The sequence below is a fragment of the Schistocerca gregaria genome, chromosome 5 (assembly GCF_023897955.1).
Source record: "Schistocerca gregaria isolate iqSchGreg1 chromosome 5, iqSchGreg1.2, whole genome shotgun sequence".
Taxonomy (NCBI): domain Eukaryota; kingdom Metazoa; phylum Arthropoda; class Insecta; order Orthoptera; family Acrididae; genus Schistocerca; species Schistocerca gregaria.
The window spans coordinates 373,494,797-373,512,357 of NC_064924.1; the positions used below are offsets into that span (position 1 = coordinate 373,494,797).

Sequence of the window (17,561 nt, forward strand, 5' to 3'; positions counted from 1 at the left end):
AACTGAGTCTAAAGAATGGTCGTAAATGCAAAAAAAACTACTGAAAAAAATTTTAGTTGACCACAGCAGTATTGCTTGATAAAGCAAAATATCTGAATTGTGCAAAACATATCATAATAGAAGTAAATTTGCAGGAACAATCCATCAAAAAAACTGAAGCTCTTGGAATGATGGAAAAACTATAAACACTGTTGTTTTGTTTAAATTTTCTCCACTCTCTTCAATATTGAAAGAGTGGTAATATAGCCAATATGCTGTATGGTTTATGCTCACAAAGTAAATATCACAACAAGGTTTTGAAATATGAAAGTGAGAAAAGAGTCTTGTTTGCTTAACTCTCACTTGCTTAGGTACTTGCTGTTCCCAAAGACATCAATTCTGGCTTCTTAGCTCTTCACCAACCCATCTCATTTAAACATTAAAACTTCATACAGTGCTTTTCTGTGTATTTCTGCTCTACATTTAGATCACTTACAGGCGTGACTTGTCTGTTACCAAAAAAGAGCAGGCATATTTGGAAACCAATGGAAACCTATGACGTTTTACTACTGCTTGTTTCATGTTTATGGTTTTGTATTTATAGAAAGCAATGATACACCCATCCCATAATTGTTTGTCCAACTGACCTAACTGGTGTTCCTGTAACTGTTTTCCTTTTTTATCTTTTTTTGTGCAGCAAAAATTTTAATCAAAAGAGTGTTTTACACATATCAAATACTCATTAAAATAAAAATAACTCCTTCCTTTTTTTCCAACAGGGAAAGTAAACTTGTGCAGGAAGATGACGTACGTAGGTCAACACTTAATGACATCCTTATCTCAGTGCCTCCATCATTTCCAGCTGACAAATTTGATCCAGAGGATCACAAAATGGTGTCTTGGAATGGTGATATACACAAGGATTCCATCACATCTGTTGGAGTGAGAGATACCATTCCAAAATATGGTCCACCCAAGGGTTGTAAGTAGGCCTATATATTATTTCATTATGCTATAATACAAAGAAATGATGTTTATAGTACATTGCAAAGGCGTAATCTTACAATATATATCATACTAACCACTCACTCCTAAGAATTTTCTCTGGATTCATTCATTCATTTGTTCACTGCATTCAGAAGATCCTATCAAGAAGAAGAGGATTTAGAAGAAGAAGATTTAGATATTCACAACTAATTAAGGCATACATTAAACAAAGAAACGCAAACCATAGACATTTGATCTGTATACTGCATAAATAACAAACTGTAACTATACTGATTAGTTCCATTCATACTTGTGCCAGCTAAAATTAATCAAATACATTTGAAAGAAAGCTGCTGCCTCCTCAGTTACACTAAATAGCTGTTGTTTATTTCCTACTAGCATATTATTATTTACACTAATTGGCTACATCAGTCTTCAAATAAAAGATTTCAGCATTTCCCTTGCAGTTCTAACCAAAAAATAAATTAACTGAATCCACAACCATAGACATTTGAAGTATTTTCATGGTAACTGTTTTCAAAACATCTAACATTAATTGCATTCTGACAGACAATGCCTTACTGTAGCTACTGAAATATCAATGTAACATATAGATGGTTCTTTGTACTTCATTGTATGGGAATAAAATTTAAAACAAATAATTATGAAAGAATAATAAGAATGTGAGGGAATAACAAAGACAACATACATGTTTAGGAGTAGACACTGACAACTAAATGTTTTGGAGAAAGAGTTCCTGTTTCAAATATTGATTTTGGAAACCATCTCAAAGAGCAGTTGAGTTATTCACATATGAATAACAGGATTCATGAGAAGAGTGGTGTAATTAATTATTCAACTAGCATTAAGGACATTAAAGTTTCCTACCAATGAACCAATGTCTACCAGTAGCTTTAGCTATGACTGAGCCTCTGTGATCGTCCCATTACATATTTCCACAAATTATTACAACCATGAATTGAGTGATTTCAGTTGTGACTCATTGATTTTGTATTTTATGAAGTGATCAGTTTTACATTTATGAATACCTAAAGCAAATTGCCACTGTTTGGACCACTTTGAGATCTTACTACCAGTAAGATCTAACTGAGTATTTGTGCAACTTTTTGTGGTGCTACTTCATTACAGACAACTGCATTATATTTCAAATGCCTAAGTTTACTATTGGTACTGTTTGATAGGTCATTAATATACAATATAAACAGCAATAGTCTCAACACAATTACATGAGGCTTTCCTGAAATTACTTCTATGTCCATTGGTGGCTCTCCATCAAGACAACAGCCTGCATCCTCCTTATCAAGAAATCGTCCTCAGTCACAAATTTCCTTTGATACCCAATCATCATTAATAAGCATGGGTGTGAGGCTGCAGCAAATGTTTTTTTTTTTTTTTTTTTTTTTTTTTTTTTTTTTTTTTTTTTTTTTTGGGAGTCAGGAAATACTGTGTCAACTTGATTACCCTGATCTATGGCTTTTCAAATGTCATATGCGGAAAGTACAAGTTGGGTTTCACATGACTGATGTTTTGGGAACCTATGCTGGTTGGTATGGAGGAGGTCATTCTGTTTGAGATACCACATTGCATTGGATCCCATGATATGTTATTGTATTTTACAAAAATTGATGTTAGTGATATTGGACAGTAGTTTTGTGGGTTACTCATGTAAACTGATTGATCTGTGCCTTCTTTCAGCTACTGGGCATAGTTTTTTTGTTCGAGAAATCTATGGTGTTTTATGATTAGAAAAGAGGGGTCATCTAAGCCACAAATTCTATATAGAATGTGATAAGGATTCCACTGGACCCTGAAGCCTTGTTTAGTTTCAGCAATGTCAGTTGTTTCTTTCTACACTATTGTCACTAATATCTATTTTGGAGACTTTTTTCCAGTCATGCCAGTAGAAGTTTTTTTTCTACTACAGTAATTTCAGTATTGCACTAGTGTCAAACATAAATATTATATAATGTTACTTATGTCAGTGATCACCGCAGTTGCTTCCTTTGCTATTAAGTGTGACACAGCCATACAAGGGTACTGTTACTAATAATGCATATCTGTGTCATGAAAGGGCACTGAACATTTATGCTCAACAATGGCATAATGAGGAAAGTGTAATAGCAGAATGAAATTTCTACCGTCATAAGCTGAAAATGACTTCCTTTAAACAATCAGTACAGGTTGTGGATGTCACTCACCTGTGTAGTATTGTGAGATTTATATTGTGGCAATACTCCTGGAACCTACTTGGTAAAGAAACACTTGTTATAAATTTCCTAGGAAAATGGACAAAATTTGTGTGCGCATCACTTAAGTTGATGGGTCCCAATTTAGCAAGAGCAAGGGTGGGACAGGGCATGGTGTTACAGAATCTTGGATGGTGGTGGGGGAAGTTGTTCTGGGGGTAATATCAGTCCTAACATCATCATCATCATCATCATCTTGTACAGATTCCAGCCACTGGCTGGGTCTATTTGGAACAGCAGGCCTCTCCATTGTCTTTTGTCTTCCCACAATCTTTCCATCTCCACCTTATCCAGTCTTCTCTTCTCTATTGCATGCACTTCTTCAGTCTGCCCAGCCATATGTCTTTTTGTCTTATCCCCTGTCCTTTCATCTTGTTTGTCTTTCTTGGTATCCTCTTTCCTCCATTTGCTTAACATTTCACTACCATCTAAGCCCTGACTCCTCCACCCTACCCTAGCCTGTAACGGATTCTCCTTCACTTATTCCCTGGTTCTCTCATTCATTTACCTATTCACGTTTGTCATTCTAAAAATATTTTTTCAAAAATTTTATCTTACTAGCTTTTATTTTGCTTCCATCTCTCCTCCTTTTCAGATCTCTGGGGCCTATGTCAGACTAAAACATAGTGTATCCAATATATATTCCTTTTGCTGTTTTTAGGGATGTTCTTGCTGCGTATCACTTCTGACTCTCTTTTGAAATGCTAATGCTTGCCTCTCACACTCATTTATTTCTCTGTCATTTCCTCCATTCTCATGTATAACTCTGCTCAGATACTTGAAACTCTCTGCTTTCCTCAGTCATTGCCTGCCACTTGTTTTCCATTTATGATTCTCTCCTTCTTCCTGGTTATGTTCATGATTTCACACTTACTTATGCCAAATTTAATCCCATATCCCTGTATTATTTGTTGCCACACATCAAACTGCTCCTTCACTTCCTCCTCCTCCTTTTCCCAAATCATCAAATCATCTGAAAACATCACTACCTTCATCTTTTCTTCCCTAATTACTTCTGCCACTCTGCTCAGTCACCACAATAAGGAGTAATGGTGAGAGTGTACTTCTCTGCTTCAACTCTCTCTTCTGTTTCAGGCAAACTGATTCCTCAGCTCTCACTTTAAAACAGCTCACATTACATTTGTACATTTCTCTTCCCTTTCCTCTTCTGTCCTTTTCTGGAACCACACCCCAAAGGATCTATTCTTCTTCTGCACTATATCTTTCATTTTTATATTCCATCATGGTGTTTCTTTCCATCTCTTTTTGTTGCTTGTCCTCCCACATACTACTTGGGCAGCTCTTACTAATGTCCTATTGCATCTACCCCATTCTTCTTCCACCATTTTTGGTTCCTCCAACAGGAGATTTTCCTTCACTATCCTGAGGTACTCTGCCGTTGTCTATTCTTCTTTTGGCTTCCTCTTCTCTGGTTAATCAGCCACAATGATCTCCCAAAAGCTTCTTCTCCAAATACTATATCTGGTTAAAGGAATTTATTAAAATACTTCACTATCCTTGAAATAATTTTGGTACTCATAAAATACTTTTCATTTCAATCACTTTATATTTTCAACTTTCACAGACAATAACTTCTGCAAGCTAACTTATTCCGTAAACATTAGACTCATTTACACACATTCCATGTGTCTTGCTTCATTCATAGCCAAGACTTGAAGTAATTCAAAAGTCTTTAGTCTCAAATGAGTCCAATACATGAATGAACATAGAAATCTATATTAAATTTTTCATTAGTCTTTTTACAATCAACACAGACACTAAAGAGCACAGAATACTGCATAAAGGTTCCTTGTTCTTCTCAACCCATACACGGAGAATCTGTGGACGGTACAGCAGCTACATGTGTGCCACCGGTTCCATCTTTTTCTCGTAACTGTTTTTTTTATATATTTTTTTATTTCTTTACCTGCACATACAAATAAGCAATGTGCAGTAGGGTGTGTATTCATTTCTCCCGCTCACCTCTAAAAAATTATTCTAATGCTTTACACTGCTTCTTTATTATGCAATGGTCTTATTATTAATAAACTTTTTGTAGTCTGGAGGAACTCTGAGCAAAATAAAAGTGTTCCTACTGACACTCATAAAACATAATTCAAACTTACCACAATAATTTCTACAAAATTTTGTGGCTTTCGCCACGATACTGTCCTTTCCCCTCTAGAAACAGTATCTGTACCTCACATATGGGTTGACCCTGTGAGTACCCTTTCTCCTTCTGTTTTGGTAGGTATGCTCCATTTTTAATTCCTATTTTCCTATGGTACAGGTCAATTCCCTTCATGGTGCCCCTATCCGCACAGTATAGGGCAGCCTTTCTTAGGTCTGCCTATCTGCCCTTTTCATCCAATACATGCTGGATGCACCCCCACCCCCTCCCCCCTATCCTTCTTGACTAGGCCTCATGGTTCATTGCCCTAGTATACACCTTTGTGTACACTATAATTAAATGTTACCAGATAAAATTAAACTCTACTTTCACACTTCACGCTCGCTTTTTCATACTTCTCTTTTATACCCTACAGTCCTCCATTACTCATCAACTTCTACTTTTCCAGTATCTACTTCATGCCTACATATATTATTCAATATATATAATATGCTTACTTAGGTTATAAGAGTCCCACTATCCTACAAGTCATCAGAATATTTGTTAAACTGACCTCTCTGACCTATGTTCTCTTTCCTTATTCATGCTTCCTACTTAGGTGTACTCGATGTAAAATTATCACAGTTTTTATAATCTTATATACCTATGCAATATAGAAACATCATTGTTCTTATAAATTTATTTCCTATATATACATATTAATAAATAGCTATGTGATAGTTTTTCCAAGTAATTAGGTGACGTATTTCCTAATATACATGCTGATCTCCATGTTACTCCATCATGTGCAAGCTTCTTCATCTCCCAGTACCTACTGCAACCTACATCCTTCTGAATCTGCTTAGTGTATTCATCTCTTGGTCTCCCTCTACAATTTTTACCCTCCACACTGCCCTCCAATACTAAATTGGTGATACCTTGATGCCTCATAATATGTTCAACCAAGCAACCCCTTCTCCGAGTAAAGTTGCACCACAAATTGCTCTTCTTCCCAATTCTATTCAATACCTCCTCGTCCGCAGCTCGTGGTCGTGCGGTAGCGTTCTCGCTTCCCGCGCCCGGGTCCTCGGGTTCGATTCCCGGGGGGGAAAGGGATTTTCTCTGCCTCGTGATGAATGGGTGTTGTGTGATGTCCTTAGGTTAGTCAGGTTTAAGTAGTTCTAAGTTCTAGGGGACTGATGACCACAGATGTTATGTCCCATAGTGCTCAGAGCCATTTGAATACCTCCTTATTAGTTATGTGATCTACCCATCTAATCTTCAGCATTCTTCTGTAGTATCACATTTTGAAAGCTTCTATTCTCTTCTTGTCAAAACTATTTATTGTCCACGTTTCACTTGCAGAGATGGCTACACTCCATACAAATACTTTCAGAAACGACTTCCTGACACATCTATAGTCGATGTTAACAAATTTCTCTTCTTCAGAAAGGCTTTCCTTGCCATTGCCAGTCTGCATTTTACATCCTCTTTACTTCAACCATCTTCAGTTCAAATAGCAAAACTCATCTACTGCTTTATGTGTTTCATTTCCCAATCTAATTCCCTCAGCATCACCTGACTTAATTCAACTACATTACATTATCCTCAGTTTGCTTTTGTTGATGTTCATCTTATATCCTCCTTTCAAGACACTGTCCATTTGAGACAGCTGCTCTTCCAGGTCCTTTGCTGTCTCTGACAGAATTAGAATGTCATTGGCGAACTTCTGAGTTTTTATTTCTTCTCGATGGATCTTAATTCCTACTCCATATTTTTTTTGGATTCCTTTACTGCTTGCTCAATATACAGATAGAACAACATTGGGGATAGGCTACAATCCTGTCTCACTCCCTTTCCAACCACAGCTTTTTGTATAATGCCCCTCATCTCTTATAACTGCCATCTGGTTTCTGTAAAAATTGTAAATAGCCTTTCGCTCCGTGTATTTTACCCCTGCCAACTTCAGAATTCGAAAGAGAATATTCCAGTCAACATTGTCAAAAGCTTTCTCTAAGTCTAGAAATGTAGGTTTGACTTTCCTTAATCTATTTTCTAAGATAAGTCATAGGGTCAGTATTGCCTCATGTGACCCAACATTTCTACGGTATCCAAACCGATCTTCCCCAAGGTTGGCTTCTACCAGTTTTTCCATTCATCTGTAAAGAATTCGTGTTAGTATTTTGCAACTGTGGCTTATTAAACTGATAGTTAGGTAATTTTCACATCTGTCAACACCTGCTTTCTTTGGGATTTGAATTATTATATTCTTCCTGAAGTCTGTGGGGTATTTCACCTGTCTCATACATCTTGCTCACCAGCTGGTAGAGTTTTGTCAGGGCTGGCTCTCACAAGGCTATTAGTAATTCTATTGAAATGTTGCCTACTCCCGGGACCATGTTTCAACTTAGGTCTTTCAGTGCTCTGTCAAACTCTTCATGCGGTGTCATATCTCCCATTTCATCTTCATCTACATCCTCTTCTGTTTCCATAATATTGTCCTCACCAACATCGCCCTTGTATAGACCCTCTATATACTCCTTCCACCTTTCTGCTTTCCCTTCTTTGCTTAGAACTTGGTTTCCATCTGAGCTCTTGATATTCATGCAAGTGATCTTCTTTTCTCCAAAGGTCTCTTTAATTTTCCTGTAGGCAGTATCTATCTTACCCCTAGTGATATACGCATCTACATCCTTACATTTTTCCTATAGCCATCCCTGCTTAGCCATTTTGCACTTCCTGTCGAACTCATTTTTGAGACGTTTGTATTCCTTTTTGCCTGCTTCATTTAGTGCATTTTTGTATTTTCTCCTTTCATCAATTAAATTCAATATCTCTTCTGTTACCCAAGGATTTCTATTAGCCATCATGTTTTTACCTACTTGATCCCTTGCTGCCTTCATTATTTCAACTCTCAAAGTTACCCATTCTTCTTCTACTGTATTTCTTTCCCCCGTTCTTGTCAATCATTCCCTACTGCTCTCCCTGAAACTCTCTACAAGCTCTGGTTTGGTCAGTTTATCCAGGTCCCATGTCCTTAAATTCCCACCATTTTGCAGTGTCTTCAATTTTAATCTACAGTTCATAACCAATAGATTGTGGTCAGAGTCAACAACTGCCCCTGGAAATGTCTTACAATTTAAAACCTGGTTCCTAAATCTATGTCTTACCATTATATAAAATATCTGAAACCTTCCAGATCTCCAGGCTTCTTCCATGTATACAATCTTCTTTCATGATTCTTGAACCAAGTGTTAGCTATGATTAAGTAATGCTCTGTGCAAAATTCTACCAGGGGCAGCTTCCTCTTTCATTCCTTACCCCCATTCCATATTCACCTACTATGTTTCCTTCTCTTTCTTTTCCTACTATCGAATTCCAGTCACCTATGACTGTTAAATTTTCATCTCCTTTCACTATATGAATAATTTCTTTTATCTCATCCTTCATTTCACCAATGTCTTCGTCATCTGCTGTGGTAGGCGTGGACTTCATCTCTATCTTGGCCACAATAACACGTTCACTATGCTGTTTGTAGTAGCTTACACGCAGTCCTATTTTTTTTATTCATTATTAAACCTACTCCTACATTACCCCTATTTGATTTTGTATTTATAACCCTGTATTCATCTGACCAGAAGTCAGGTGAATACAGGGTTATTGTATACATATTAATAAATATCTACATGATAGTTTTTCCAAGTAACTAGGTGATGTAGAACCATAACAATAATCAACCACAAGTGCATATTTCTCTACGTGCACATTCTTTTCCCCTACAACACTTGACAGTTCTCACATCATTTTAATCTGTGCTTTTGTTGTTTGCGTCTGCATGTTATGGTGTGTGTATGTGAAAGTGTGTTTGTGTAGCCTGATTCTTTGGCCTACTTATATGAAATAAGTTGAAGGTTTTTGGAAACCACGGAAAATAAGAAGGACTTCAGTGATAGAAATACAGGGTGAGTCACCTAATGTTACCGCTGGATATATTTCGTAAACCACATCAAATACTGATGAACCGATTCCACAGACCGAATGTGAGGAGAGGGTCTAGTGTAATTGTTTAATACAAACCATACAAAAATGCACAGAAGTATGTTTTTTAACACAAACCTACGTTTTTTTTAAATGGAACCACATTAGTTTTGTTAGCACATCTGAACATATAAGTAAATACGTAATCAGTGCTGTTTGTTGCATTGTAAAATGTTAATTACATCCGGAGATATTGTAACCTAAAGTTGACGCTTGAAGACTCCGACGTTTAGTTGCGTGTTGTAACAAACATGGGCCACGGTTCGTGGGCAGCATCTGCAGGGACATGTTTATGATGACGACCGTCTTTACGAGTGTGGCTGTAGTGCACTGTTGTGGTTTAGTCTAGCTGTCGCAGTGTCCGTATGCAGCGCTTGCTGCTATTGTTATTCTGCATTCGTCTCCGCACGCAGACCAACTGTAGTACACTGTGTTACCAGACGTCTGTGATAGTGTAGTTTTGTAGGAACTGTGACCATGGTGTATTCGAACTCTGAAAAGGCAGAGATGATACTCATCTATGGCGAGTGTCAACGAAATGCAGCTGAAGCCTGCAGGATGTATTCAGAACAGTACCCGGACAGAGAGCATCCAACATGCTGCACATTGCAAAACATCTACCGCCAACTGTATGCAATAGGTATGGTCGTAGCCCGCAAACGGGTCCGTAACAGGCCCGTCACAGGAGAAGCGGGTGCAGTTGGTGTGTTAGCTGCTGTTGCCATGAACCCACACATAAGTACACGGGACATTGCGAGAGCCGGTGGACTGAGTCAAAGTAGTGTCACGCGCATACTGCATCGTCACCGCTTTCACCCGTTTCATGTGTCGCTACATCAGCAATTACATGGTGCTGACTTTAATCATCAAGTGCAATTCTGTCAATGGGCATTAACAGAGAATGTGTTGCAGTTCTACCTGTTTACCAATGAAGCGGGTTTCACAAACCAGGGGGCAGTGAATCTACAGAACATGCATTACTGGTCCGTGGACAATCCTCGCTGGCTCAGACAGGTAGAGCGACAGAGACCATAGACTGTAAATGTATGGTGCGGAATTATTGGCAACCACCTCATTAGTCCTCACTTCACTGCAGGGGCCCAAACAGCTGCAACATACATCGCGTTTCTACAGAATGATCTGCCAACGTTGCTCGAAAATGTCCCACTGGAAACACGTCGACGTATGTGGTATCAGCATGATGGTGCACCTGCACATTTCGCAATTAACACTAGGCTGACCCTTCACAGGATGTTCGACGGGCGTTTCATAGGACGTGGAGGACGCATAAATTGGCCAGCCCATTCTCCTGATCTTACACCTCTGGACTTCTTTCTGTAGGGTATGTTAAAGGAGAATGTGTATCTTGATGTGCCTACAACCCCAGAGGATATGAAACAACGTATTGTGGCAGCCTGCGGTGACATTACACCAGATGTACTGCAGCGTGTACGACATTCATTACGCCAGAGACTGCAATTGTGTGGAGCAAATGATGGCCACCACATTGCACATCTATTGGCATGACATGTCGGGACACACTCTATTCCACTCCATGTTTGAAAACAGAAACCACGTGTGTACGTACTCACCCCTCATGGTAATGTACATGTGCATCAGTGAAAAAGACCAATAAGAAGGTGTTAGCATGTGGATGTAATGTGTTGTTCCAGTCTCTTTTGTACCTAAGGTCCATCAACGTTCCCTTTGGATCCCTACGTAATTCGGTGCTCTCCGATACACACAATCGAACAGCGTAGGAGTGGTACTCAAGCATCAACTTTAGGTTACAATATCTCTGGATGTAATTAACATTTTACAATGCAACAAACAGCACTGATTATGTATTTATTTATATGTTCAGATGTCCTAAAAAAAACTAACGGGGTTCCATTGAAAAATGTAGGTTTGTGTTAAAAAACATACTTCCGTGCATTTTTTATGGTATGTATTAACAAATTACACTAGCCCCTCTCCTCACATTCGGTCTGTGGAATCAATTTGTCAGGATGTGGTTTATGAAATATATCCAGCGGTAATGTTAGGTACTCACCCTGTATATGCACATGGAAAGAGGAAAAGGTAGACTGGTACTCAGATGAGAAGTAAGAAAAGAAAAAGTAGAAATGGTTGCTAAGATCGAAGGAGAGAAAGAAGATAGCCCCAAAGACAGGAAAAACCTTCCCACCACCCTTCCCCAGGATCTCTACTTCTCTGGTACTTGACAGAGAAGCCGGAGGAGGTATGATGTTAAAAGTCTCCTACAGAACGGTCATTCTCACCTTCACCTTTGAAGTCCCCGAAGAAAAATCTTAGCAACCCCTATGGAATGGCAAATTGTGAAGAATCAGTCACACTTGTCTACGAGGATTGTCTGAAAGGTGTGGTGTGTGTTTAGTGTTAGTCATGGTTTTACTTACACTACCCACCCCTTCCAAAACTAATACAAACCCTCCCATCCACTTCACAACTCTTAAAAGGTACAAAATGTTCTATAAAAATAGAAAATTATACACTACAATAACATAGTTGTTTAGTCATGCAGTTTATAATATACTTTTGTACACACATAAAATCCTCTGTTCAGTTTATGTTGTCTTGACATCACTCAGTTTAAATAGTACCATCATATTATACTTCCTACTAATATAACATTCTGCTCATTTCACTTCATGTCTAGAGATCACTGTTCATCCATGATTCACTGAAATTGGTCTCAATCTTGTAGTCATATCTGGTTTCCTATGTACCAAAATTATAGGATAGTTTAAGAGTTCAAGAATAGATTACAGAACAGTTTAAGATTTGAAGGGAATTCAGTGCAGGAAAAATAGTACAGAAGAAACACCAAAAACAACTAGGGATCCGCTGATCATCACACCGCCCATTAACACAGAAAGTTGATGTCTCTGTGACTCCGCTCGGATCACATAGATCTTACATTAACCCCACTCGGGAATGAGATTTACACTCTGCAACAAAGTGTGCACTGTTATGAAACTTCCTGGCAGATTAAAACTGTGTGCCAGACCGAGATTCAAACTCAGGACCTTTGCCTTTCGCAGGCAGGTGCTCTACCAACTGAGCTACCCAAGCATGGCTCACGCCCCATCCTCACAGCTTTACTTCTGCCAGTACCTCATCTCCTAGCTTCCAAACTTAACAGAAGCACTCCTGCGATCCTAGCAGAACTAGCACTCCTGAAAGAAAGGATATTGCGGAGACATGGCTTAGCCTCAGCCTGGAGGATGTTTCCACAATGAGATTTTCACCCTGCAGTGGAGTGTGCACTGTTAGGAAACTTCCTGGCAGATTAAAACTGTGTGCCGGACCGAGACTCGAACTCGGGACATTTGCCTTTCACGGGCAGGTGCTCTACCAACTGAGCTATCCAAGCACGACTCACGCCCTGTCCTCGCAGCTTTACTTGTGCCAGTACCTCGTCTCCTACTTTCCAAACTTAACAGAAGTTGTCCTGCGAACCTAGCAGAACTGGTTATGAACTGTAGATTAAAACTGAAGACACTGCAAAATAATGGGAATTTAAGGAGATGGGACCTGGATAAACTGACAAAACCCACTTCCAGCTCCACTCCCCTCAAAACCTCAAAGTTCTAATCAACACAATCTGGAACCACAACACCCTAATTTGGTAGTCAACCTTTCCTCCAAACCTCTCTCCCAATCCGAAACCTCTGTCCTATCCAAAGGCCTCACCTTCAGCCCTACTCCCAGATTCAACCAAACAGCCCTCATCAAAGATTTACTGTCCTACACTCGTACTCTATGTTGGAAATGTCACTTTGCCATGAAGAAAAATAATCCTAATCCCACTCCTAATGATCCAACTCCCCAAGGCACTATCCAAATTGAACCCTGCCTGGAACATTTCCATCCTCCGTCACAGCGGGACCCACCTCCTCTTCCTCAAAAACACCCTCTCCAAACCTTCCACGAATTTCTCACTTCCAGCCTTGCCTCTCAATCCTTCTTAAAAAAACCTTAATCCTACTCCCAACATCACTGATGCTGATGCCCAGGCTATCAATGATCTGAAGGCTGACCGATCCATCATCATTCTTCCGGCTGTCCACGAACATGGTACTTGACCATCGGGAGTATGTGTCTGAGGGACTGCATCAGCTTTCAGACAACACTACATACAAAGTTTGTTAAGGTAATTCCATTCCTGATGTCCAGGCAGAGGTCCAAGGAATCCTCAGAATCTTAGGCCCCCTTTCACCTGACTACATCAACCTCCTGACCCCACCGACATCCCATACCCCTACCTACTACCTACTTCCTAAAATTCACGAACCCAATCATCCCAGCCACCCCATTGTAGCTCGTTACCAAGCCAACGTAGAACGTGTCACTGCCTATGTAGATCAACACCTACAACATCCTTCATCAAAGACAACAAACCACTTTCTCGAACGCCTGGAATCCTTACCCAATCTTTTACCCCTGGAAACCATCCTTGTAACCATTGATGCCATGTCCTTATACACAAATATTCCACACGTCCAAAGCCTTGCTGCAATGGAGCACTTCCTTTCACGCCGATCACCTGCCATCCTACCTAAAACCTCTTTCCTCATTACATTAGCCAGTTTCATCCTGACTCACAACTTCTTCACTTTCGAAGGCCAGACATACGAACAATTAAAGGGAACAGCCATGGGTACCAGGATGGCCCCCTCGTACGCCAACATATTCATGGGTCGCTTAGAGGAAGCCTTCTTGGTTACCCAAGCCTGCCAACCCAAAGTTTGGTACAGATTTATTGACGACATCTTCATGATCTGGACTCACAGTGAAGAAGAACTCCAGAATTTCCTCTGCAACCTCAATTCCTTTGGTGTCATCAGATTCACCTGATCCTACTCCAAATCCCATGCCACTTTCCTTGATGTTGACCTCCATCTGTCCAATGGCCAGCTTCACAAGTCCGTCCACATCAAACCCACCAACAAGCAACAGTACCTCCATTATGACAACTGCCACCCATTCCACATCAAATGGTCCCTTCCCTACAGCCTAGGTCTTCGTGGCAAATGAATCTGCTCCAGTCCTGAATCCCTGAACCATTACACCAACAACCTGAAAACAGCTTTCGCATCGTGCAACTACCCTCCCAACCTGGTACACAAGCAAATTACCGGAGCCACTTCCTCATCCCCTCAAACCCAGAACCTCCCACAGAAGAATCCCAAAAAGCCCCACTTGTGACAGGATACTTCCCGGGACTGGATCATACTCTGAATGTGGTCTCCAGCAGGGATACGACTTCCTCAAATCCTGCCCTGAAATGAGATTCATCCTTCATGAAATCCTCCCCACTCCACCAAGAGTGTCTTTCCGCCATCCACCTAACCTTCGTAACCTCTTGGTTCATCCCTATAAAATCACCAAACCACCTTCCCTACCCTCTGGCTCCTACCCTTGTAACTGCCCCCGGTGTAAAACCTGTCCCATGCACGCCTCCTGCCACCACCTACTCCAGTCCTGTAACCCGGAAGGTGTACACAATCAAAGGCAGAGCCACATGAGAAAGCACCCACGTGATTTACCAACTGACCTGCCTACACTGTGAAGCTTTCTATGTGGGAATGACCAGCAACAAACTGTCCTTTCGCATGAATGGACACAGGCAGACAGTGTTTGTTGGTAATGAGGATCACCCTGTGGCTAAACATGCCTTGGTGCACGGCCAGCACATCTTGGCACAGTGTTACACCGTCCGGGTTATCTGGATACTTCCCATTAACACCAACCTGTCAGAACTCCGGAGATGGGAACTTGCCCTTCAGTATATCCTCTCTTCTCGTTACCCACCAGGCCTCAACCTCCGCTAATTTCAAGTTGCCGCTTCTCATACCTCACCTGTCATTCAACAACATCTTTGCCTCTATACTTGTGCCTCAACTGACATCTCTGCCCAAACTCTTTGCTTTTACAAATGTCTGCTTGTGTCTGTGTATGTGTGGATGGATATGTGTGTGTGTGCGAGTGTATACCTGTCCTTTTTTCCCCCTAAGGTAAGTCTTTCTGCTCCCGGTATTGAAATGACTCCTTATCCTCTCCCTTAAAACCCACATCCTTTCGTCTTTCCCTCTCCTTCCCTCTTTCCTGAAGAAGCAATCGTTTGTTGCAAAAGCTTGAATTTTGTGTGTATGTTTGTGTGTCTGTCAACATGCCAGTGCTTTCTTTTGGTAAGTCACATCATCTTTGTTTTTAGATATAATTTACCAAATAATTATTGTTTTTCGCTCACCTGGCATAGAGTTCTAGCTGCATTGGTGAGCGAATATGCAATCAGTGCTGGTGGACAGCACTGGTGCCGGTGGCGTTGAATGTTGGTTTCAGTGTCATTGACAGCAAGCGGATGCAGAGTCAGCACTGGTGAGCAGCAGCTGGTTCAGTCAGCTTTGGTGGCTGGTTACTGCGTCAGCATCAGCGCGATGTATGTGTGTGAAGACTGCTTACTCTCCACACCCAATCTTCTTAGTCGAAAGGTTGAGGTCTTCTCTCTGGTTTCTTGCCACTATTACTTTCTCTTTTCTTTTACTGTGTCACATTTGCAACTTTCTTCCATTGATTTATTGGACACAATACAATTACTGGAAACAGTTTTTGTATCTTCTTCCTGCTTCCGTCTTAAAATTCCCATTTGCTTCAGGTCCTGTCACTTGGGTGGCCACATTCTAACATTTTCAGATGACAAGAGACAGTGTGTTATTGGGTTGCAAGGCACACGCGTCTCTCAATTCAGTTAACCTGCATGTTGTGTGTAGCCGATCCTCTTCTCTGGGTAATAAGCTACATCGATCTCCCAAAAATTTCTTCTCCAAAGAGAAAGGAATTTATCAAAATACTTCTCTATCCTTGAAATAATTTTGGTATTCATACAATACTTTTCAGTTCAATCGCCTTATATTTTCAACTTTCACAGACAATAAATTCTGCAAGCCAACTTATTCCTTAAACAATAGACTCATTTACACACATTCAAATAGCATACATGTGTCTTGCTTCATTCATAGCCAAGACTTGAAGTAATTCAAAAGTCTTTAGTCTCAAAAGAGTCCAATACATGAATGAACATAGAAATCTATATTTAATTGTTCATTAGTCTTTTTACAGTCAACACAGACACTAAACAGCACAGAGTCCTACATAAATTTTATTGTTCTTCTCTACCCACACTCGGAGATTCTGTGGACCATACAGCAGGTACTTGTGTGCCGCCATTCGGCCGCTGGTTCCATCTTTCCATCTTCTTCTCGTAACATTGTGGGTTTTTTTTTTTTTTTTTTTTAAAAAAAAGATCTGCACATACAAATAGGCAATGCGCAGTAGGGCATATTCGTTTCTCCCACTCACCTCTAAAATACCAGGTGTTCAAGATGGTGGAAGGCTGAGTGGTTCTAGAATTTACTCCAAAACTCTCAAACCACTACAGTATCTGTGATGTTCCTATTCATTTCACTATTGTAGGGCATATATAGTTAACTACTGACTTTAGTACAAAGTCATCACTTTTCTTGAACCAGGAATTCTAGCCAACAAACCATTCCTTTGGCAGAACTCTGACTATCTTTCACCTAACACATTTTTCACTGCCCCAACCCTCTGGTCGATGCAGACATTCATATCTTTGTCTCTGCCTTCCAGCAAGTGTGTTTAAATTCCCAATTACTATCGCATTCTTTCCTTACGTCTGTTTCTGCATTGCCTCTTTAAATTCTTGTTTTTCTACAGATAAGCAGCTTGTATGTGGGCATAAACTTCTAATATCTCCAAATACTTTCAATTCAGTGATATTTTTATCTTCATCTTCTTGTCAGTTATTCTTTTCACTTTTTCTTGCAATCCATCTTTCACCATTACTCCCACTATATCTCTCCTTCCATCATCATTCCTGCTCCAGTATAATTGATAGCCTTTTTCAGTTCTCTCCTTCCTTCTTCTTTCCATCTCCCTTCTGTCAACCCCAATACATCCAACTTCCTTCTCTCTGCCATACCCACAGTCTCCCTTGCCTTCCCAGTAAATGTCTAAACATTCAATGTTCCACATCATAATCCATGTTTACAGCCATATCCTTGTATATTATATCTATCCTTCTACATCTACATAAAAACTCTTAAAGCCACCATATGGTGAACAGCAGAGGG

General features: G+C 40.1%; 1 protein-coding gene across 1 annotated transcript in view; it reads left to right on the plus strand.

The window, feature by feature from the left end:
* LOC126273073 (uncharacterized) overlaps positions 1-17,561 on the plus strand; it is a 108,236-nt gene that overhangs the window by 56,429 nt on the left and 34,246 nt on the right. Inside the window, exon 9 of the mRNA XM_049976484.1 lies at positions 759-961. Coding sequence (XP_049832441.1) covers positions 759-961 — 203 coding nt within the window. The remainder of the gene's footprint in view (positions 1-758; positions 962-17,561) is intronic.